At 44.7% G+C, this 25,678-nt stretch overlaps 1 protein-coding gene across 1 annotated transcript in view; it reads right to left on the bottom strand.

Annotated features, from left to right (window-relative positions):
* DNAJC24 (DnaJ heat shock protein family (Hsp40) member C24) overlaps positions 1-25,678 on the bottom strand; it is a 66,936-nt gene that overhangs the window by 39,860 nt on the left and 1,398 nt on the right. The window contains exon 2 of the mRNA XM_006128895.5: positions 21,829-21,971. Coding sequence (XP_006128957.1) covers positions 21,829-21,936 — 108 coding nt within the window. The 5' untranslated portion in view covers positions 21,937-21,971. The remainder of the gene's footprint in view (positions 1-21,828; positions 21,972-25,678) is intronic.

Genomic DNA, 25,678 nt, shown 5'->3' with positions numbered 1-25,678 from the left:
ATTCCATTTTTACATTGCCTTGTTTTACAATATTATAAGGTGTGCTCTGCCTCCAGCCACTCCAGTTTTTTGGTAGTGTACCCTTTTTAGGACCTGAGCCTCCACATTGCTCAAAGGAGAGTAGAGACTACAAGATTGAAGCCATAGAGCTGGCATTTGTTTCTTACCATGTCTCCTCTAGTAAGCCCAAATAAACTGAGCCCTCATTGGAAACACTCTTTCAGGAGCTATGCAATCAGAAAATATTTGCACTGATACAGGACAGCCTTTTCAGAGGAAGACATTTACTAATCACATTTTTCAGGAACGTTGGGTTACAATGTTTTTTAAACCTAAATCCATATTTCCTACCTAACCTTCTGCTTTCCCTGGTTTGATTTGGGGATCTCTTTGCCTTGACCCAGAAGACAGATTGCATGCCTCAAGAAATCCATTGTGGACCAACAGTTGCAGACTGAAATGCGTTCTCCCAGAGGCAAAGCAAGTTTCTCATGCAAGCTTCTTAACATCCTTGTCCTTTGCTTCATATCCCAGCTATACTGTTTCATGAGTACTACTTAGTCCACAGGTTCAGGTAACAGAGGGTACAACAGCGATCTGCCCTTTTAATGACCAGGAGGTCTAGAGTTAAGCAAGCCTGTTCAATCCATCCTGACGGTCTGATTTTTCAGCTTGCAGGTTATTCAGAAGTGTATCATATTAAGCTGTACACATCAGTGACTGGGATAAGCTAATGTATAAGATCCCAGCTGTAATTATATTTGGGCCATACCAAATTCACAGTCCATTTCAATTTCCCACTCATAGGATTTTAAAAATTATATATTTCATGTTTTCAGAAATTTAAATCTGAAATTTTACAAGTTGCAACAGCGGGGACCCTGACCCAAAAGGAGGTTATATGTGTATATGTGGGGGAAGAACGTAGCAATGCTATTGTACAGGGGATGTGATATTGCTATCCTTATTTCCATGCTGCTGCTGCTGCCGCCAGCAGCACTGCTTTCAGAGCTGGACAGCAGTGGCTACCCGTAAACAAAGTACAGGACAGAGTGAAGCATGCTTAATTCTTAGTTCTTCCATTCAGTGACATCATAACTGTGGGAAACTCAGTTAAATATTTTTAACTTCTCCAGCTCTAAAGTGAAAGATCTCTACTCACCCACCTTTGTAAACTGTTTTGAGATCAAAGAATATAAATTATGTTATTGTTCTTCTTATTTACTACTCACCTGCTTGTCCCGGACTTCATTCCTCTTTAATTAATTCACCATTAAATCTCATTTGCAGTGAGATCAGCAGCAAAATTGTGTCATGCTCAAGGACTGAATGCCTCTGTCTTCCAATTCTTATGCTTGGAAATCAGTACAAATTGTGCATAAGTAGTACTCTGAGACTCACTTAGTCCAGCTTAAAGTAAACCTTGAAGTCCTGTGGCGACGGGCGAGCGACGAAGCAGCAGGTGTGGATATACTGGGAGCTGTAGCCGCGGACCTGCACACAGGCAGCTCAGGTCTAATGGTCGTCTTCTTGCTGGCTGAAGCAACAGCTGGATTCGGCGTCTACCTGAGTGACTGAGCAGCCCTCTTTAGGATTGCACTGCTCACCTCTGTAGTAAGAGGAAGGGGCTAGAAAAGGTGCCCTAAACATTGTTTGCTTCATAGAACCCTGGCCAGCTTACCACGGCTGGAGGGGATCCCATCTCATGCGGTCGAACAATAAAATTTCAAACAAAATGCAAGGTGACACCACTCACTATTGGCACATGGAACGTACGCACGCTTCAAGACAACCCTTCAGCAGATCGACCAGAAAGAAGAACAGCCCTGGTCGCCAGAGAGCTCACAAGATTTAACATCGATATTGCAGCACTGTGTGAAACTCGTCTAGCAAATGAAGGTCAGCTCATGGAAACAGGAGGTGGTTACACATTCTTCTGGCGTGGACGCAGCGGTGAAGAACGTTGTGAATCTGGAGTTGGCTTTGCGGTTAAGAATCATCTTGTCCGCAAACTTGCCAGTCTTCCCAAGGGCGTGAATGACCGACTCATGACACTGCATCTTCCACTACCGAGAGGAAAGCAAGCTTACGCGCCCACAATGACGAATCCAGATGAAGTAAAGGACAAGTTTTATGAAGATCTCGATGCCCTACTCTCATCCGTGAAGCGCACTGACAGGCTGATTCTACTTGGCGATTTCAAAGCGAGAGTAGGATCTGATCACACTGCCTGGGATGGCGTCATTGGAAAAAATGGAATCGGTAAATGTAACAGCAATGGCCTACTATTACTGAAGACATGTGCGGCTCATGATTTGATCATCACCAATACCATCTTCCGCCTGCCCACTCGCAAAAAGACGTCCTGGATGCACCCACGCTCTAAGCACTGGCATCTCATTGATTATGTCATTGTGCGGAGGAAAGACAGACAGGATGTAAGGGTGACCAAGGCCATGCCGAGTGCTGACTGTTGGACTGACCACAGACTTATCTCCAAATTAAGCTTTCACATCAAGCCAAAGAGACATCCGCAGGGAAACAAAGCTGTAATGAAAAAGATCAATGTCAGTAGACTGAGGAACCCCAACACAGCAGCTTTACTAGCAGAAGATCTTGGCAACCAACTTTTAGAGCTGCAATTAGAGGAAAATGCTGAGAAGGACTGGGAACGCTTCTGGGATATTGTGTACTCTTCTGCACTAAAGGTTCTTGGACCCTCACACAGGAAACAGCAGGACTGGTTTGATGAAAACGATGAAGAGATCAAGGCCATACTTGCTGAAAAGCATCGCCTTTACCGTGCTCATCAGAATGACCCATCATCAACAGCTAAGAAAAATGCCTTCAACAACATTCGCAGGATCGTACAGAGCAATCTTCGCAAGATGCAGGACTCCTGGTTGAGTGCCAAAGCAGATGAAATCCAGAAGTTTTCTGATAGAAACGATGCCAAACGGTTCTACGAAGCCCTTAGATCCTTGTATGGACCTCAGCCCTCGGGGAGTTCCCCTCTACTGGACTCAGATGGTGCAACTCTCATTACTGAGAAGACTCTGATTTTACAGCATTGGGCTGAGCACTTCCAATCCATACTGAACCGCCCATCTTCCATCAATAACAAGGCGATTGATAGAATGCCACAGGCGGATATCAACCACAGCCTGGATGTCTCACCATCAGAGACTGAAACCTTACAGGCCATCAGCCAGCTGTCCAGTGGCAAGGCCCCAGGATCTGATGTGATCCCAGTGGAAGTCTATAAGGGTGGTGGTGCAGTGCTTGTCGACAAACTCACTCAGCTCAGGACAAACTGTTCCAGTCCTTCTGGAATCAAGGATCTATTCCTCAGGAACTGAAAGACGCGTCCATCGTACACCTCTACAAGAGGAAGGAAATCGACAAGTTTGCGATAATCATAGAGGAATATCACTGCTTTCCATCGCAGATAAGATCCTTGCACGAGTGTTGCTGAATCGTCTGATTGACCACCTGGAACAGGGTTTATTACCCGAGACACAGTGCGGTTTCCGCAAAGAGCGTGGCACGGTGGATATGATCTTCGCAGCCCGACAGCTCCAAGAGAAGTGTCAAGAGCAGAATCGTGAACTGTATACCATCTTCGTGGATCTCACCAAGGCTTTTGACACTGTCAGTCGCAAAGGTCTGTGGCGCATCATGTCGAAGTTTGGGTGCCCTGACAGATTCATCTTGATGGTACGTCAGTTCCACGACGGCATGACGGCTCGTGTTCTGGATGATGGAGAAGCTTCAGAGGCCTTTCCTGTCACAAATGGCATCAAGCAAGGGTGTGTGCTGGCACCGACCCTGTTCAGCATAATGTTTTCAGCCATGCTGTCAGACGCCAGAACAGTTCCTTGGGAATCAGACTGAGATACAGGACCGATGGGAAACTGTTTAACCTGCGAAGACTCCAGGCTGTCACCAAGATAAAGGAGACTGTGCTACGAGATCTCCTTTTTGCTGATGACTGTGCCCTGAATGCTGGATCAGAGCAGGAAATGCAAGCCAGCATGGACAAATTTGCAGCAGCATGCGACAACTTCGGCCTTCTCATCAACACAAAGAAAACCGAAGTGATGCACCAGCCAGCTCCGAAAGCTCAACATCAAGTGCCCACCATCACAGTGAAGGGACAAAAGCTGCAAGCAGTGGACCAATTTACATATCTTGGCAGCACCCTCTCCCACTCAGTGACAATTGACATCGAGGTCAACTGCAGAGTCGCCAAGGCAAGCTCTGCATTCGGCAGACTGCTGACCAAAGTGTGGGACCGCCGTGGAATAAGCCTTGCTACAAAGCTTAAAGTCTATCGAGCAGTAGTGTTAACTACCCTGATGTATGCCAGTGAGATTTGGACTGTATACAGGAGGCACGCTAGGCAACTGAACCACTTCCACATGATTTGCCTCCGCAGACTTCTGAGGATCCGGTGGCAGGATAAGGTGCCAGACACAGAAGTCCTTTCTAGAGCAGGTCTGCCGTCAGTTTACACCCTGCTGATGAAAGCTCAGACACGCTGGGCAGGCCATGTTGCAAGGATGCCAGATCATCGCATCCCTAAATAGCTCTTCTATGGTGAGCTGTTTCAAGGGAAGCGATCGCACGGGGGACAAAAGAAGCGATACAAAGACACACTTAAAGCCTCTCTCAAGTCCCTGGATATTGACACCACCTCCTGGGAGACCCTGGCACAAGACCGATCAACATGGCACATGCTGATCTACCAAGGCTGTCAAACATCTGAAGCCAGAAGGACAACCATAGCACAAGAGAAGCGAGCACTCCGTAAAGCCAGAGTTGCAAAAGCTGCAACAGTGGTGCCCACACATGTCTGCCCGACATGTGGCAGAACATTCCGTGCCCGTATCGGCCTTATCAGCCATTTGCGGACACATCGTGGACAGTCCACAAACCATTAGATGTCAAGGTCCTCTTCGAATACGATGGACAAACAACAACAAGTCCAGCTGCATGCTGTTCCAACTGCAAGAAAACATGAAGACTACACCACAAGCTTCCTGTGCAAGTATGGCAGTGGAAGTGTACGAATGGCCAAGTGAAAGATTGGAGTGTCTGCATGTATGTGCCCACTCACATTGCTGTACCACTGGAGGGGTGGAACTCCCATCCCCCCCACGCTCCCAAAAAAAACCCACCACAACTTACCCTTGGGTAAATTAGTTAGCAGACTTTGATGTAAGCAGTTTGCAGTTTCTTCCCTCTTTTGTGCATCCAACATCTCACTGGATAGCTGCCAGGAAACCCTTTCAAATCAGACTCCAGCATTCATTGTCAGAACTAATTTTGGGTGTTCAATTTGACACCTTACAGGGGCCTGATTTTCACACAGTATTGAGCATTGCATAGTGAAAAATTAAACCTATTTATGGTGTTTCAACTAAGTTGTGCATTCAAAATCTGCAGACACTTTTGAAAACTTAGGCCTACAAGTCTATTACCTTCCAGCAAATAGTTCTAGCAAAGGCCACTCCATTATGTCTTCTCAAATCTTACTATAACTTCCAATTCTTAACCCTCTCCATTTATTCTCTTCCTTAAGACTTCATCAGACTATACACTTGCTTCCCCACCAACTAACTGATCCTACCCTCCTAGTCAAATGCAGCCCCCCCTTCTCAAGTTTTTTAGCTTCTCTTATTTCCCTCTGCCATTACTATCAGTGGTGGGGATAGCTGAGTTTCACTCACAACTTTAGAGCAGGGATTTTCAAAGTTGGGTTCCATGCCAGCCCAGGCCACAAGAGGCTTTGTTTATCTAAGCATCCATAGGCACAGAGCCTCGCAACTCCCACTGGCTGCGGTTGGCCATTTCCAGCCAAGGGGAGCTAGCTGCAGGAAGTGGCATGGTTTTAGTTTTACATTCATGCCTTTGAGATCTTCCATTTATATTTTCCTTTGATGCCGCATAGTCATAACAAACGGAAAATATAAGTAAGTTCTATGAAAGAAGAAAAGGTAATGAGAGCACACAGAACTTAAAAATAAATGCAGCTGGAACACTTATCTTGACCACCTGATTTATCTCTGATATTATCATTAAGAGAGCAAGCTCTTGAGAATTACCAGCCCCTGCATTCAAGGCAAAAAGGTACTGGAGCCAACCTGAGCTAAACCTTTGTATTCCATACACCTGTATGAATTACAGAAATAGAGCTGGAAGAGGCTGGAAGAAAAATATCTAACCTAAATCTCCCTTGCTGCAAACTAAGCTGATTACCTCTCATCATACCCTGCGCAGACAGAGAGAGAAGAATTCATTTCTTTATGACAAGTTACATATGGCCTTCTGGACTAAACATGCCCATTTATTTCAATCTTTCCACATAAGTCATGTTTTCTAAAGCTCTTATTTCCGTTGTTCTTCTCTAGATTCTTTCCACATTTTCCATGTCTTTTCATACTTTTCTTCAAGTATGGTGCCCAAAACTGGGCACTCTATCCTTATTTTTCAAGTCGGAATAGATAGGTTTCTTCCCATACTTAGTTTTAAAAGATCTTAGGTAGCAAATATAAATCCAATCCACTAGATATCACACTATGGCTTAGCTGAGATTCCAGCTTCTGTGTAAAGAAACACTAGCTTGCAGGGTAGCTATTACTACAGTGGTCAAGAAACCAATAAAACAGCAGGCTACAAAGTGCTTTAAGACAGTAGTTCTCAAACTATTTGGCCTGCAGCCCACCCCACTCAATGCAAACTTTTCCATGGACCACCAGCCAACCACCCATGATTACAACATTCTTTCACTTATCTCTAAATACCTTAAACACTAAATTATTCATATTAGACTATTGAAACTATAACATAAAGGGGCACATATAACCATTAAGAAAGGAAATATTAATCAAAATCAAAATAAACAGATTAAGCATTTGAGCATTATCATTTTAAAATAAAATAGTAAATTAAGTCTAAATTTATGTTATTTATGGCAAGAGTGGGGAACTTTCTTTGGGTTGGGGGCCATGATCCACAGCGGGGAAAAAAAAATCAGTCTGGTGCCACACAAAAGTGAGAGGCAAAACCCTCCCAAAAAACAAATTAAAAAAAAAAACCCCACCCAACTCTCACTGATGTGGCACCCAACTGAGACACCTCACTCACCTGGCACTCTAGCCCCATCGGGGCAGGAGGAGGGGATAAGGAGGACCAAGGTTTAGGGCTTTTCATGGGCCAGGTTAACTCATTTGGGGTCCAGAGGTTAGTAGATTTTGCAAGCCCCTCTAGGATCTGGGTTGAGGCCAAACATGAGGGATTCAGTGTAGAGAGGGCTGCCAGGGAGTGAGATAGGGAGGGAGGTGGGAGGTACAGGGGGGAGTGAGATGGGGTGTCTGGTTGGGAAGTAGGTGCAGGCACGTGTTGGGAGTGGAGGGCTGGCTGGGAGTTTGGGTGCAGGAGGTGGTGAGGTTTGGCCAGGAGAAGGAGTGCAGGAGCATGCTGGGGTAGAGTAACTGGAAGGGAGGGAGGGTGCAGAAGCAGGCTGAGGATGAGGGGTGGGTCTGGAATGGGGAGAGGATGCAGGAGCAAGGGAGGGTGCAGAGTTTGGACAGGGAACATGGCTTGCACCTGACTGGTTGATCCTGGGGCTCTCCCAGTCAATTGCAATTGGCCGGTTGCCTGCCTGTTCCATCCATATGCCACCGGCCCATTCTCAAAAACGGACAGCGCAACCCCATGTGCATGGAGCAGGAGATGGCAGGATCCTCAACACACTGCTCCTGTGTGCAAGTGTGACCCCCCCCCTCCTTATTCCTGGGTGTGATTTACTGTCCTGGCTCATGCAGAAGTCCCAGATTCAATTCCACCCACAGACTCAGGGTTACACAAACACCGCCCCTGCAGCTCCCATTAGCAAAGAATGGTGAACTATGGCCAATAAGAGCTGATGGGAGTAGTGCCAGTAGAGGGGGACAATATGCAGAGCCACATTTTCCCTTCCTTTAAGGCCACAGGGGCCCCCTGGTTCCTTCCATATGTCCTCCTGTACCCCAAGCATCTAATATGAAGATATGCCTATCTCACTGAGCTGGAAGGGACCTTGAGAGGTCATTGAGTCCAGTCCCCTACTCTCAGGGCAGGACCAAACACCATCCCTGATAGATTTGCCCCAGATCCCTAAGTGACCCCCTCAAGGATTGAACTCATAATCCTGGGTTTAGCAGGCCAATGCTCAAACCACTGAACTATCCCAGCCCCGAACCCCTCTCCCCCCTCAGAGTCAGCATCCCATACTTCCCCCTGCAGCAACAACTGGGAAAAAACAGTCCCAAATGGTCACAGCAATCACTATCACAGCATCATTGACAGAACAGAAGGACCAATAGACAAATCAGAAAGTTTGATTGCAAAAGTGTAAGTCTGATTTTCTTCCCATTTATTGTTAAAAACTGCATGGGTGTTGCCTGTCAAAGCTGGATGCACACGCCGGTGAGATCTCCCCTACCCATTTTGTGACATATTTAGCCCTCAGAGAATCTTAATTTAAATATTTAATACATGAACTGTTAGTTGTCAGTGTTAAGTGAATGATTCTGTCATACTTGTAAGATTTTTTTCTGATGGCGATCAGTGTATTAAAGAAGGGAGGGGAAAGTATACGGACATTTGATTTTGGTTATTTTGTGACTTTTTTTTTTTTTTTTTTAAACAGAGAATGGGTACACAGGTATATTTTATTTAAATGCAAATAAACCCTCTCCATGCTACACTTGGAAAATACGACAGTGCATCATGTTCAACATTACCAGTTTTCTGATTAGTGTGGACATTAAATAGAAATATAACCTCTGCTATAGATTAAATTAAAGACATTATTTTAGGGCATAAACAAGAGCATCATTATGGAACAAAAGATTCCTGTTCACAGTGATCAAAGAAACTAGATCCACTGAAGGCTGCATCACGTTTAAAATATTTGTTACAGATTCCATGTAAATAAGGCCAGATTCATAGCACTTCTGTAGTAAGAAGTTTGCAAATTCAGTGATTTCTAAAAATAACTCCTACTGTCAAATGGATTCTCTTGTGTACTTCATTGCTGATCTGAATAGCTTTTGGTCTATAGTCACAGCAACTGTTGTCTAAGTAAATAATGCCAGGCTTAAAATTTCAAAGTGAAGCTCTAGAATAGCTATCCTGATTTTCAGCAAGGCTGAGAAGCCACAGCTTGTACAGACTACAGGTTGTCAGAACTTCTGAATAATCAGGCCACAAAATTTAAAAATGTTTGCCCTCAATCCTTTTAGTCTTAGTTATGTCTAGACTACAGGATTTTTTTCAAAAAAAAGGGGCCTTTTTTTAAAAAAAAAAAACTCACTTGTGTCTAGACTGCCACTGCATTCTTTCGAAATTAAATCAAAAGAATGCAGCATTTTTTTCGACAGCGGTAAACCTCATTTTACGAGGAAGAAGGCTTTTTTACAAAAGAGCTCTTTCAAAAAAAAAAAAAAAGGCGTTCTTGACTACACACAAGGCTTTTTCGAAAAAGCTGTGGCTTTCCACAAGGTATCTTTCAAAAAAAAACTTTTGAAAAATTCTTTCAAAAAAGGCGTGTAGTCTAGACGTACCGTATTTTCCGGCGTATAAGGCGACTGGGCGTATAAGACGACCCCCTAATTTTCCATGTAAAACATAGGTTTTGGCCTATACTCGCCGTATAAGACTACCCCCCTATACAGAACGTCCCTGTGCTGATACTGTATGTACCGTGCTGAGCCAATCCCGGCAAGCGGTGTATTCTATTAATGCATACAAAGCCTACTCGGATTGGCAAAGGTTGTAATAGCCTGCCTCTCCCTTCCCCCCCCAAACCCGTGTGGGGACGGGTCCTCACGTTGACTGCACCGAGGCCCCACTCCCTAGCTTTGCTCTAGGCTTGCTTGCAAAGGGGGGTTTAGGTTGCGGTTTACGCCCATTTATCTGGGAGAGACCAACCTACCGCCCAACAAGCCATCCACTTCCCCGGTTGGGGGAGAGTCCCCGTAATCTGGGATGGGGAGGACCCGGCGCCCGTCAGGGGGGCTACTCACGGCCCCTCTGGGTCTGTTGGAAGTGTCGCTCCAAGGGCCAGCGTCTTGGGCCGCCTCGCCTCCAGGTCCAGTGCACGTCCGGGGGTCTGGAACTCTCTTCCCCTCGCGTCACCGTCCTCCGCCACCTCGTGACCTCTCGGGCCACCTCTGCCGCCTTGGCACCCCGGGTCGCTCTGCCTGCCTCTCGTGCCAGCTCTGTGCTCCCCGCTTGCCCCCGCCGCCGCTGCCCGGGGGTTCTGCCGGCCTCCTCCCTTGGCCGGCGTCTGCAGTCGTCCCCGGAGGCCTCCTGGCTGCCTCCCTGCTCCCAGCCATGATCCCTGCTCCCACCGCGATCCTCCTCCGGCCGGCGTCTGCGGTCGCTCCCTGGGACGCCCCGGCCGGCCCCACACTCTCCGCCGCTTCCGCCCCGACCAGCTGGTCCGGCCGCCTTTTAAATGCGGCGGGTAGACTCGGGCGCACGCGCCGCACCGCCGGGGGAGCGAGCCAGCTCCTGCTCTCCTCCCCCCGCTGCCGGGGTCGTCCGCGGGCGCACCCAGGGACGAGGTGCACAGTAGCCGAAGCTACAGTATGTTTAGATCCGGCGTATAAGACGACCCCCGATTTTTGGGGGATGTTTTTTAGTATAAAAAGTTGTCTTATACGCCGGAAAATACGGTACCCTTTCATGTACCACCAAGCATGCTCTGCTCTATCTCCTTTTTTTGAAATGAGGTAAAGCTAAATATTAAAAAAAAAAGTTTAAAAAAACCACACAGCCACATTATTCTGTATTTCCTTCTTTAATGCTCCTCAGCATCTGATCAGTATTTTTAACCACTGCTGTTCACCAAGATGACTTAATCTGTATATGCTAACATTCAGATACTTTTCCTGCAAGGTTACCACTAAATCCACTGCTACACTTGGCTGTAATTCAATCAATGATCTAGTATTTCACAAATCCATAATAGCAGTTAGGAACTAGAAAACTAAGGAATCGTTTAAAAACAGCTGTCAAGAAAAAGTGAGCACATTTATAATTATGAAATATTTTCCATAAAGCTAAATGTTGCAATCCACTAGTGTGTCTTTCAGAACTTCACTGGAGATTCTATTGTTACAAACATTTCTTTGTTCATTTTAAAAAAAAATCTATAGACATTTCAGGAGAGACATCCCCAAGCCAATGGTGAGGACAACAGATAGAGCATTAGCTGCGTCTCAGATTTCAGCTGCCCATGTCCCCCTCCGTTCTTAAAACTGAACTTTAAAGATATGGAACAGTAATGAAAATATTGTATACTGATTACCATAAAAAGCCATGGCCCACTTCGCTCACTGAAAACCTTTCCGCAGACCATCAGTTGCTAATGGAAACTCGGCATTAATTACCCCTCAGCCATTTTGTTAGGGCTGCAGCTAGGGAGAATGATTCAAGTTAACCAATAAGAAAGGAAATATTAACTGAAATTATTAAAAATGATCAAGTGCTGTAACTTTCCTCATCACATGCATCTGACGAAGTGGGTCTTTGCCCATGAAAGCTTATGCTCCAACACTTCGGTTAGTCTATCAGGTGCCACAGGACTCCTCACCGCTTTTCCTCATTTTAGTTTACTAAACATCATATTAAATATAGTTAAATATTAATTCATGACCAACACATTGTCTTTATTTATGGAAGGGGTGGGGAATCTTTTTTAGGTTGGGGGCCCATTGACACACAGGGGGGAAAAAAGTCAGGAACCCCACAAATGACAAGCTATACAAATAACAAGGGAGGGTGCTGGAGTGGGCTGGAAGTTCGGGGTCTCAGCATGGTGGGGGGACCTTACCTATCTTTGCGCCCCCCCTTCACACCCAGGAATGTGTTCCAAGCACAGCTTCCCATTGCTCCCAATGTCTGGATTCCAGTTAATGGGAGCAGCAAGGAAAGCCTCCAGGCAGCATGTCCATGCGCTGCTGTTCCCTTATCTGGGATGGGGGAGCAGCAGCACATAGAGCTGCTTCTGGCTCTGCTTCTTCCTAGCGAGCTCGATCTAGTGGTAAGGCTCGGGGCTTTCTTCCTCTCCTCCCCAGCGGGAAGATGGCATTGACAATCCAAACTAAAGGGGGTAGGGCACGAGAATGGGGAGCACAGCTGATGCTCCACAGCAGGGAGGAGGGATGGAGAGGAGGGACTGAGCTCAAGCCACGGCCCACTTGCAAGGCAGCTGAAGACCACTAGTGGTTTGGGAGCCACTGATCTATATATTAAATAACTATTAATGGTAACAAGGTACGACATGTGAACAATATTACCATTTCACTTTATTAGGACCATATAAATTGCAGATAAATCACATTCAAAAACTATCAAAGTAAGTGCCCACACATTTAAGATCTTAATGGTTCAAACTTCTCCACTGTAACTGGTGAATAGACTGAAATCAAAATACAGAGATGAAATCAACTCATGGTTTTATTTACAGTCAAGTTACAAAATACAGTGGAAAGTGTAAGAGCAGCATGATTAATCTTTTCAATATCTAATTCTCCAGCATATGAAGCACCATAATGAAAGGATGCCATTACAAGCAACAGAAACAGATTTGGATAATTACGTAAATAATGCATTCAAAAGTTATACAAGTGATGCTTTTCTTAATGGATTTTGTATGCCTAAGAGATAAGAATTTTCTAACTCTGTGGCTGCAAGTTCTCAATCTTATCTCAATACCAACAGCCTTAATGTATTTTAGTTTAGAGAGTCACTGAGGGCTGTGCCCCCTGCTTGTCAACACCCTCCCCTCACCAGGGTAGGCAACACCAGAGGGCCAGGCTGCAGCTGTAATCAGCCCGTGCCCCTTCTCCCTCCCTACCTACACCAGCCAGGGCCCTCTCCTCCTCCCGCCCAACCCTAACCCTCAGTGGCCGCAGAAGGCCAGGATGCAGCCTGCCAGGCTAGGCGTTGCCCCTAGCAGCTGGGGAAGGACAAACCATGGTGCACCAGGACAGGCCCTGGCACCAGCGGCCAGGGGTTGGGCCTGGCCAACGTATGGCCACAGCAGGCCCAGCTCTCCCACCCGAGGTGCAGGGATGGGGGTTGGTTTGGGCTAGCCTGAAGCAGGATTGGCTGAAGGCCACACAAGGCCTGCTCCTCCCTCCTCCCCCAAGCACGGGAGAGGAGAGAGGCCACATGGCTTGTGGCTGCCCAGAGCACAGGGACATGCGGTGGAGGGAAGAGAGAGGGGCTGCAGGATGCGAAGTGATGCATGTCGTCTCTCTTGTCCCACAGGAAAAAGTTTTTTATATAGAGAGAGAACGAACACTAGAACTGGAAGAGACCTTCAGAGATCATCAAGTCCAGGCTCCTGTCCTCATGGCAGGACCAAGCACCATCTAGATCAGTGCTCTCCAACCTTTTTATCTACAAGATCACATTTTCAATTTAAGAAAAAGTAAAATCTACCTCAAACCCAAATACCCTTATCCTGCTTCCTTCCCACCCCTTCTTCGAGGCCTCATCCTGCTCACTCCATCCTCCTTCCTCCCCCATCCTCACTTACTTTCACCAGGCTGGGGGAGGGTGTTGGAGTGCCAGCTCTGGTCTTGGGCTGCAGGTTCTGGTCTTGGGCCATGGGGTTTGGAGTATGGGAAGTTCTCTCGTCTTAGCATGGGGCGGGGGATTGAGTTCCAGGAGGGGGTTCAGGGTACAAGCTCTGGAAAGGAGTTTGGGTGCAGGGCGACTCACGTCTGGGGCAAGAGGCTGGGTGTAGGAGGAGGTTCTCAGGGCCTGGACAAGGGTTCAGGAACCAGGCTCTGTATGGGCACTGTTTAACTGAGACAGCTTCCAGGTGGTGGAACAGTGGAATTAAGACAGGCTTATGCCCTGGCCCAGCACCACTCCTGAAAGCAGCTGGCATGGACAGCAATGACTCCATGGCACCATGTGCTGCCCCTCATCTACAGGCACTGAGCCCAAAGCTTCTACTGGCCACACTTTCCCATTACTGATCAATGGGAGCTGCAGCAGTGCTGTCTGCAATCAAGGACAGCACACGGAGACCCCCTGCTCTGCCTCTCTCAGGGGCTGCAGGGACATGCCAGCCACTTCCAGGAGCAACAGTTACCACGGGGATACTCCAGCCATAACAGTTTAGGCATTTTAGAGCCACTGCTCAAATAATTACATTTAAGCATAAGAAAGAGATGAAAATTCACTGACCAGTCAAAAACCAAAACTAACCCACTTTGCAAGCAGTAAAAGTAGTAACAACCACCTCCCCATGTATGTGCTGGATCAGAAGATGAGAGTGAAGGACAGTGTGTGCGAGTATGACAGACATACACAATGTGTGAGAATGACAGAGATTTGCATTGCCAAGCTCCCTCCATCCCCTTCTCTCTGTGCGGAGGCAGAGTACAGGACTGGGGGGGGGGGGGGGGGAGGAGAACTCCCACGGGGGTAGCTGCAAGGCAGGGGCAGGAGCAGCATGACAGTGGGTGGAGGAGTACTGAAGTGCCAGCACTTGATAGCCAAACCTGTCAGGATCCCCTCTCAGAGGCTCTAAGATCTACCGGTAGATCCTGATCTACCAGTTGGTGACCACTGATCTAGATTATCCCTGAGAGGCATCTGCCTAACTTGCCCTGAAAAAAAATCTCATGGTGGAGATTCCACAACCTCCCTAGGCAATTTATTCCAGGTTTAACCACCCTGACAGTTAGAAAGTTTTTCTAATGCCCAACTTAAACCTCCCTTGCTGCAATTTAAGCCCATTGCTACTTGTCCTATCAGAGGTCAAAGAGCAAAATGTTTTCTCTCTCCTCCTCCTTGTATCCTTTTAGGAACTTGTAAACTGCTAGTTTGTCCCCTCTCAGGCTACGTCTGGACTGCAGGCTTCTTTCAGAAGAAGCTTTAATGGAAGAGATCTTCCGAAAAAACTTCTGAAAGAGAGTGTCCACACTGCCAAAGCGCACTGAAAAAGCAATTTGCTTTTTCGAAAGGTAGTGTCCACAATGAATGTACACTCTCTTGCATTTAAGCTGTGATTACTATGGACAAAGCGGCCACCAGGGCACTTGTGCTTTTTCCTCTTTCTTCTTCTTTCAAAAGAACTCCCTCTTCCCCATTCACACACCTTTTTCCAAACAAACTCCTTCCAAAAAAGACTTCTTCTTCGTACAAAGAGGTTTACCAATGTCGGAAAATCCCTCTATTCTTTTGATTTTTTTCCAAAAGAACACGATTGTAGTGTGGACGCAAATGAAGATTTTTCAGAAAAACAGCCGTTTTCCCCAAATAACTCTGTAGCATAGACATAGCCTCAGTCTCCTCTTTTCTAAACTAAACAAACCCAACTCTTTCCGTTTTCCCTCACAGGTCACGTTTTCTAGATCTTTAATCATTTTGTTGTTCTTCTCTGGACCTTCTTCAATTTCTCCAGAACTGGACACTATACTCCAACTGAGGCCTAATCAGCGCAGAGTAGAGTAGAAAGATTACTTTGTGTCTTGCTCATATTTACAGGCTTTGAAATGAAAGTTGTAACTAACAAACAAAAGCTGATATACCAATCTTCCAATAGGAGAACTGTAATACACACACGTAACTTCATACACATGAGCAGCCACATTGACCTCAATGGAACTGCTCATGCGTACACTGTCAGATGCACGGATAACTAAGGAACTGGAGTCTATGTAGACAAGAGGTAAATATTCCCTTCTTTTGGTTAACTTTTTTATTCTAAAAATGGGGGGAAATGTATGATATTACTTCAAAAACTATTTAATAGAAAGTTTTTGCAAATACTTCATGATAGAGGCCTTTTCAACCACCCTCTCACTTGTATAGCTTTCTTTAAACTGTGTATTAGACAACACCATATAAGGATCAAAGCAATGAGATCATTGATCACATAAGAAAGAATGCACCAAATACAAACACATGCCTAACATACAGCCACAGAAGACTTTACTAGATTATAGATCAATTATGACTTGCCACACACACCCTATTCTGATTGATGTTTCTTATTGAAAGGAAGATGATTTTACTTAAATTGTATAAAGGCATGATGTTCAACTGCTAGCCGCATGTGGGTATTTGGCTGGTGGAGCATGGCTAGCTGGCTTGAACAATGTGACTATTTGGCTGGTTGAATGTGGTTAGTTTGCTATAGCAGTAGCCACTATAGTGGTTACTGGTTCGGAACTGGTTGGACACCACGGGTATACAGATATGCGACAGGTTGAACTACGCTAGTCCAGAACCCTTGGGACCTGACCAGTTCCAAACAAGAGAATTTTCTGGATCACAAGAGGTTACTACGTCTAGCGGCACTACCAACACTTCCACTGCTTACTGTGCTGTAAAGGACATTTAGGGGTAAATTAAAGCTAAATAACAGCACAGAACACTGAGAACCAGGACTGGTGACTAAACAAATTTCATGGGACTGCAGGAAACTTAGCAAAAACGCCCATAAAAATGGAAAACCAGCTAACGAAAGTTATTCTTGAGGATGGATCGTTCTGGATTGGAGAGGTTCAACCTGTACTGCTGTCTTCCATTGTTGTCAATAAAGAAATTTTCTTCATCCTCATGTAAGATGCCCTCTGTAATCAAGTCTTCTATACTTTCTGGATTATATAATTATCTTAATACTAATCTATATGTAACTACTTATAAACTCAAAGAGAATCATAGTGCCTAGATGAGCATTTAGTTACATATTTTATACTCTTTCCACATTAAGAATAGCTTCCCTCACACTCCTTGCTCAAATTACATGGATTTTCTCTAACATTGGGGCACACACTGTAACCGCAGCATACAATTTTCCTGCACAATAATTCCTTCCCAGCAGAAAGGTATCCTCTATCAACAGGAACAGACACCTGATTTTCAGCTAGACAAAGCTTATCTGTTTACTGAGTTTGCTGTTCACAGAATAATTTTCACATACAGAATAGCTGCAAGCAAATTTGAAAACAACTTGGCAAATCATTTTTTACCCTAAAATACTTAATCAAAAATGAACTGAAAACTGTAGTGATTAAAAAAACAACACCTTGATTTAAGAGGTGCTGGAGGAGTGGGCAGCTCCTGAAGCCTGACACACACACCCCAAGACAGCCTGCTTACCGCAGGGGGCTGCTGGAGGAAGCAGCAGCTTCCAGAGCCTGTCCCTTTCTCAGACAGCCTGCAGGTCAGGAGGGGAGCCACTGGAGGAGGATCCACCCCCCAGAGCCAGGCTTCCTTCTCCTCCCCATGCACTCAGCCTGTAGGTCACAGGATGCCAAGGATAGCCCTCAACAGCCTGCTACCCATGGCGGGTGGGGGGGAGGAGGGAGAAAGACTTCTGGAGGGGACAGCAGCCTGCAGGGGGTGCAAACTGGGGCCTGCTGACAGGCAGCTCTGCCCTGAAACCCTGGGAGGAGTTGCTGCCAGAGCAGTGCCACCCTCGCCACCAGCAAAGGCAGCTCTGGTAAGTCTCCTTCACTTCTCAGCCCCAAGTCCTCTGCCTCCCACCTGCTTTGACTTCTGCACTCCCTCCTCCAAGTCCCCCATCCTCTTAAACCCTCTACCCTAAGCCATCCAACCACTGCCCCCCCTTTATTTAAAGAAAATAAAATCTATAAATTAAAAATTTACGTGCTTTATTTCATTTAAAAATATTTTAAAGACCTGAGCAACACTGGATACATCTGCTAGTAACCAATATATGAGCATTTCCTTCCACAGAATGCAAAAATTAGAAAGTTACTTGAGAAACAGCAATGCAATCAAAACCCACTTAATGCAGTTAAGATTGTATATTATTCAAACTAAAATTAGTATAAAAAAAACTGTGATTAACACAGTATCTCAAAACTGAACATATCCTGAATATCAAAGGATTACAGACCAAATTTTATGTTTCACATACCTAGCTAAGAGCACAGTTTCTGAACAACGCTCACATCACTGCTGCAGAGTTTACTCTGCAAATCTTCTATATGGAGAGGATAATCTAGAGTGGACTTGAATTAACAGTTGCTATGGAGGCTCTACATGGAACTGTGACAGAGAGAGAACATATGCTATATTAACACTATTTTGTGGCTTTTTCGGATGCCCTTCTTCGTCACAACACCTGGATTTGACCCTACATGACCAACATCAAGGATTTGCATCTGAAATTTATAGAACAGACAAGAACCTTTTGTAAACCAGCACCTTGAACAGTATACATTTTATCATGTTGCCAAATCTCATTATGTTTGACTTAAAGCCTCATCTCCTGAAGTCACAACTCAGCCTTTTTTTTTTTTTTTAATTAAGTTTTTAAATCTTCCTGGTTGCAGAGAAAAGCCGAAACATTCAAAATCAGGAAGGCAAATAAAAAAAATTTAAACTGTCATTATTTTTAAGCCAATCTGGGGCCTGTCTCATGATTTTTCAGTACTTTGAGACTAACATTACTATCTAGAAACTGTAGAGACATGTTTCAGTTAAACACATTCATAGTCAAACTCCAAAAAAAGTTATAAAATAATTCTCACTTTTCATTGAATTAAGTTATAGTTTTGGAAAGTTACATTTTAGAAAGTAACCAGTTTCTTTTGTGAGTCAATTGTAGGAAATCTACAGTACAGCCATGTTTGCTCACCTACTACTCTAAATTAAAGTCATACCTGATCTTGCATACCAAATAGTGCAAAATGTAGAGAAAAAAGTCAACTTTCCAGTGACATATGCCAAGATCTTCAGCTTTTGATAACTTACAAAGTTTACTTTTGTCCGTTCAGAACACTAAGGTTTCATATGTACAATAAGAGAGATAAGAAGTCAGAAAAAGTAAATATTAAAGATGAAGCAGTAGGGATTATTTGAAGACATGAGAAAGCATAAACTGCAACATTTGCCACTTTCCAGAACATTTTCATAGGAAGATTTATAAAACAACTGCATCCTCTATTATGCCCAGTGCTAGTGATGATTTGCCAGTAGAGCCATTACAACAACAGAATGTTGGTAGTATCAACTGGAATCAGAAACCCTTGCTTTCCTTATAGCCTCCTGGATTTTTAGAATTAACATTGTGTTCAACATTTCTTAAAACATTAGGTTAAGTTTCGTATTCTTATACAGAAAAAACATCTTTGCCCTATTCCCATAATTTGGTAGGAAATTTCTGTGTGGGCAGAAGAAGGAACTGCTCTTCACCTGCCACTGTAGCTTCCGAGTTGGGAGTTGATTCTGCAACTCTACTACACTTCTACCACTTCTTTGTGCACAGAATTGGGTAGGGTGTCTGCCTGAAACTCTGTACTCTGCCCAAACTAATCATTCTAAGGGACTGCTTGGAAAGCCATAACTGGGCTCTCTAACGAACAAAGGGTATGTTTCTGAACTTGGGTCTTGACTCAATCAGTGGAACCACAACATCATTTCCAATATACTTCCAGATCTAGTAAAAGTGATATGGAACTGGAAGGTGTGCTAATTAGCTACTTGTATGGCCACAGTAAAACCCCATCCTGCTAGGAATTGTACAAACACAGAACAAAGAGATGTGATAAAGAGCTTGCTATCCAAGTATAAGACAACAATAGATGGATTCAGACAAATGATTTGAAGGAAACAATGAGGCAACAGCAAATGAAATTTGCTTCCAAGAATAAAGTAACTAGGAGTACTTTCAAAAATGAACTTTCCAGAATTAATCAGTATTAAGCAAGAGTACCTCTTATTCATCCATCACTGAAATGGAAAGCAGACATTTCAGTTTTCTAACATACTGTTTGTTCAACATTAGGCCTCTCACATCCTCCATCATGCCCTACAGTTAAATTCACTTTAAAGTGAATCACTTATCACTACAGTTAAGTTAGCATTTGAGCAATTCTGATGTTAGGAGGTTATGGAACAGACATAATTACCATAAACTCTGTGCAGTTATAACTGCATAAGTTGTTCCCTATTTCCCAGGCTTCAAAATGTGGAGAAAGACAAGAAAATCTGAGGTCAAAATTACTACTATAACAAAACTTACTTTATTGTATGTAGGTACAATACATATCTTTAATCACTAATCTCTTAGTACAAAAATACTAGGATGGTCACATAAGGGATGTTAAAAAGCAGGTAATTGGGTAACTGTGTACCCGCTGAAAATCTCAGTGGTTATACATATCCACGTCTGCCACCACTGCACTCCTGCCTCCGATTCAGAGCTCCCCAAGAGTGAGGCGGAAACCTGGGCGTAACAGTGAATGGTAACTGATAAGCCCAGGCTTATCAGTTAACCATGTAATGTTTATACTTTTATATCCCTACATACATTTTTAATATGCTGTTTTTCTTCTGTGTATTCTCTTTCAGTAACTTCTAGAGATACCATGATTTTCTGTAGTAAAATTAATAAGGACTGTGTTTCATGGTCCTTATATATACAAACATGTTATAAATGATAAAATAAAGAGAACTGATGCAAATCCTAACAGCCTCTGTGTAATGCTGAAATGCAACCGGCAAGGAGAGATACCAAGTACTGATCAACTTCAGAATTACTTTCAGAATGCATCAAAACAAAGGATATTCATTGTTTTGTTTCAGTATACATTTTTAGCAACACAGAAGGATCAAGGCAGTCACCTCTCTGAAGGAAGGGTCCATCTCAAACAGATTATTTGATGAAAGTGTAATTCATCTTGAATATTCCCTTTAAAAACCAGAAGTTTCCATATTCTGCACACAGATACTTTCATGGACATTTATGGCTGAATGTCCTCAGCTTTTATGCTGGTCCAGTACCCAAATGAGGGATTTTGCCAGACCAAGGGAGGTCATTTCTAGCCCCCCCAACTTGGCTTCTCCTGGCCCAGAAGCTGGCCTCCCCACTGGCTCCCTCCCTGCCATTGGCCCCGCTGCTGGCTCTCTTGCAGCCAGCCTGGCTGGCCTCCCAGCTCCCACACAGTTTCTGCCTCCGGCCCTCCATGAGGACTTTGGTCCAGCAACATTCATGGTCTTACAGGACCACAGATGTTGCTGGAGCAGAGAGTCCCAGTTTAGAGAGGTTCAACCTGTAGTTCAGAGCATTGAAAATACATCCTTAGAGTCAACAGCCTTGTTGTAACCCAGAAAGAAATGGCAACTGCCATTTAAACACAAACTAAAAATACAGGTTCTTGTTTTGCAGAAACTCACATTTGTAGTTCTGAGGAAAGCCCTGTCAGAATTGGGCCAATTGTTTTACACCAAAATCTATGTTAGTGTTCACATAATCCTTCATAGTGGGATAGAAAGTAACAAGATAATTATACATGAAGAGTCTTCCTTCTCTTTCCCTGCCCCCCCCCCCCGCCTCAAAAATCCTGCTCTTCATGCTTGATTTATTCATTGATGCTACAATCCAATGTTTGTGACTTTATAATGATTTTCTGAGTAGCAAACAGTAATGTGCCAAACACTGAAATGTGACAAAATAAAAATCATATAGGAAGGATAAGATTATAAAAGGAAGAGGAAAAGCGAAAAGAATTTGAAAGTTTGAAGAGATTTTTGTATTTTCGTTCACATGAACCATATCCAACCAACACTGGTTTATTTCCAAACTGCCTGCAGGAACGGGATGTATGGGGTTGGGAGAAAGTAACTTCATTTTGTGGGATCACGAGATAATCAAAAGCACTGGAACTTTGCAATGAACAAAATAAATACTCAGTATACTTTATTCTATTTATACAGAATTTTTAAATTGAAAACTGTACTTAGTTATTTTTGCATTAAGATAAATACACTTACTAATAATATCAGCTTTTGATATTTCTGTTTCAGTTCTGTCAGGCTCTCTGATGGTTCTGCACCAAGAATTCTATACCAGTCTTTTCGTGGTTTGTCTTGAAAGGCCATTATATGACTGCTTAGGAAGTTGCTTCTTTCGAGATCTGGAGAACAAAATAAAATATTGCAATGATAATTGATAGAGAATATTTAAAACAAATTAAGTGTGAGCAATTTTAAACCTGACAAAATATGGGACCACAGGAGAATGTGACTCCAACCTTCAATCTTATTCTAACTATGGCAGCAAGAGGTCACATGTCAGAAAGCAGACTAGGGATGTAAGCAACTAGACAGCCTTACTGGGCAGTCCAGTCACTACTCACTTCCCTCCACCTTTTGCTGCCTCTGTATCAGAGACAGGGGGGGAGGTGGCAGGGAGGGAGAGCAGGAACTGGTGCTACGGAGAGCCAGCTTAAAAGTCAGTTTCCCCTCAACACCATCTCCATGGGGTGGGGGTAGGGGAGGCAGAGGCACAGTGGTCCAGGACCCTCGCACCATGTCCTGGACTTACCCCCACTGCAGCTCTGCAGTTTAAATGTAGTAAGAGCTGGGCTTCCTGCGTGCCCAACTACTACTACATTTAAACTGCAGAGCTGCAGCGAGACCCCTTATCACCGTGGTCCCCAACACGGTGCCCGCGGGCGCCATGGTGCCCGCGGGGGCATTTCCATGCACCCGCCAGGTGCTCGGGGCTGGCCTGGCACCGGGCGCATGGTGGGGGGAGCGCCGGCCCCGGGCGCGCGGCGCTGGGCGGGGGGAGCGCCGGCCCCCGGCGCGTGGCGCTGGGCGGGGGGAGCGCCGGCCCCCGGGCATGCAGCTATTCTTTGAGCAAAGAGACATAAAAATACCAGAAACAGTCAAACATACAATCACTCTCATTTCCATAATTGTACAATTAAAAAAGGTGTTCCTCACCCAACAAATGCCATTTCCTATTGATATCAGCAATTCACTTAAATTAACTCAAAGAATTATTTTGCAAAATTTAGAAGGCCTGCGTTTTTCTGAAATATTTTTAACCTACCATTTTTATACACAAGATATACTTGCTAGTCTGATGTAAAATTTTGATTATTTCACTAGTCAATTAGTCAATAAGAGCACTTCTGCCATTGAAGTGTAGCAACAGCCCCAGTCAAGCAGTCCCCTGCTGGCCCTATGCTCCCTGTACCATTTCAAAGCAGCAACGCCACATAGAGCCCATGGTCAGCGGGGGACTCCCTCGCTGACCCCGGGCTCCATGTGGTGCTGCCGCTTTGAAACATCATGGGGAGCTCGGGCTCCCAGCTGGACCTGGGCTGCATGCGGCATTTCAAAGCAGCAGCGCCACATGGAGCCCTGGATCTGGTCCCAGGATCCACTTGGCGTTGCTGCTTTGAAGCATCCCCCTTTTGCTGTCTCTTTCTGATAGAGACAGCAAGGGGGGTGGGGGAAGCAACTAGTCTGTTGACTATCCAATAAGCAAATATTTATTGGATAGTCAACTAGTCGTTCACATCCCTAACTTGCTATGCTATAGTGAAACCACCTATCTATTTTAGAGTGCATCTGGCTGGGGGGTAGGAGGAGAGAACAGGGCTCCCAGCAATCCCCTTCACATCCCCAAGGCCCTCTGAAGGATCTGGGCAACACAGGGTAAGTCTGCTAGTATATATTTAGAGTGCGTCTGTCTGAGCCATTTGTTCAAGAACTCCTAAATGGTAAAAGCTAGAGGTCAGGGTTTGGTTGTGCCAGGAGAACCAGAAGCCACAGGAAAGGGACAATTTTCCATAACAGAAAGGGAGGGGCTGCTTTTGGAGGGATGCAATAGGAAAGTATCCACTGGGGGCAGCTGTACCACCACCAGAGTGGCCAGCAGGGCTGGGGTTCTGCCATCTTGCCTCTGAGCAAACTGGTAAGTAGACCCTCTGCCCCAAACCTTTCCCCCCCCCTCAGCCCTTGGCCACAGTGTGGGGAGTGGGGGAGCAGGAGAGAGAAGAGAATAGGCCCCAGGTAGCCTGTTGGGGGAGAAGGGGAAGAGGAAGGAGAGGGAACAGACCCCAAGAAACCGGGGTGGGAGGAGGAAGAATGAGAAAAGAACATGCCCCCAGCCTCCTGAACCCCCTCCTACATCATCCAGGCCCTTGCCAGATGGACCCAGGCAATTCCAACTAAGTTTACTAGTACTTACGGGATTAGAGAACAATTTTTTTCTTCAATTTATTTTGTGCATTGTGTTGTGTGTATAGGCCATTAAAACGTCAATCCAGCACTGAGATCCATGCATATCACAGTGTAGGACAAGAGTCTTAATGATCCTTTCTGGTTGTGTGGTGTTTTCACAGAACTGGGAAAAGAACCACTTATTTTAACATTTTGAAAAATGTGCTTGTAAAACGAGAAAAAAATAGTAATGGGACTCTGCAGCAAGTATGGGTCCTGAAAGTACATTTTAACTAGATTTTAAACTGGCTCAAGTTTGAGGTTGATGCCTTGTAAGGAAACATGAATTTTAATAGTAATGCATAAAAAAAGTTAAAGAGAAGTCTTTATACATTTAAGACACAAAACAGCCAATTTCTTGTCAACCCAGGCATCCCTATGGAAAGGCAGGACTGGAACTATTGTCAGGAATCAGTCAAATAAGTGGGATCTCATTTATGTGGTAAGACAGGGCCAGTCATACTTATAATATGTTAACATACAAAAGTTGAGTAAAGAAATGAAAATGTTTAAACACAACTTTTAAGCCTTGTAACAAACGTCTTCCAATCTCAGCCACTAAATTTGAGTACAGTATACAAAACATTCTTGAGGTGGAAAGGAAGAAATAAGTTTAACTTCTAGGAAGATACTAAAAAGTAACATACATTTAGAGAAACTTTAAAGAAACAACAAATAGTCTTGCAGCACCTTAGAGACTAACAAAACACACAAATGGTATCATGAGCTTTCGTGGGCACAACCCACTTCTTCAGATAAAAGAATACACTTAGCGAGTGAGATTGCTGGCTATCCTCTTTTAGAGAAGGCTTTATGTAAAGGGAAAAATCATCTTTTACATAGCATCTATCACCTTCAAGGATCCCAAAAGGTTTTTCAAGCAACCCCTTCTGCTTTCGTGCAAGGAAGATTTAATTTCTCCCCGTGACATAACAGGCTGAAAACATCTTTGCCCTGAGTAAAGGGTGCAGCTACACTTGAAATAATAAATCAAAGTGTAATGCAGACAGGAAATAAAGGTTTTGGGTTCCTCTACAGCAGTGGTCCCCAACCCGTAGTTTGGGCTCTGCTGGTAGATATTGGAGCCTGACAGGTGATTTTGGCTGGGAAGCTAGGAAGCACTGGCACTTCAGTTGCCCCTCCACTCACTGCCCTGCTGCTCCTGCCATCTGCCTTGGAGCTTCCCCCTTGGGAGCCTTCTGCTTGCTGTGCAGGATGTGGGAGGGAGAAGGGGAGCGCTGATATCAGGGTGTCCCTCCTCCCCCCCACTCCTGTACCCTATACTCCTACTCTCCACAGAGAGAAGGGAATGGAGGGAGCATGGCAATGCAAATCTCTGTCACGCTCACATACTGTGCATGTCTGTCATTCTCACAAACACATTCCTTTACTCTTCTCTTCCAACTCAACACATACATGGGAGGTTGAAAAATGTGTTTTTTGGGATTTTAACTGCTCTGTGCATTTCATAATTCTCATTTCTCGCTTACTCTTATATTTAATTATTTCAGTAGCAAGTTGTAAAATGCCTCAGCTGTCACAGCTGGAGTACTTATCCCTATGGTAATTGCTGCTCCTGGAAGTGGCTGGCATGTCCCTGAAGCCC

This window comes from Pelodiscus sinensis, chromosome 5, assembly GCF_052426305.1.
Source record: "Pelodiscus sinensis isolate ZL-2025 chromosome 5, ASM5242630v1, whole genome shotgun sequence".
NCBI classification, from domain to species: domain Eukaryota; kingdom Metazoa; phylum Chordata; order Testudines; family Trionychidae; genus Pelodiscus; species Pelodiscus sinensis.
This window is presented reverse-complemented; position numbering and strand designations above follow the sequence as displayed.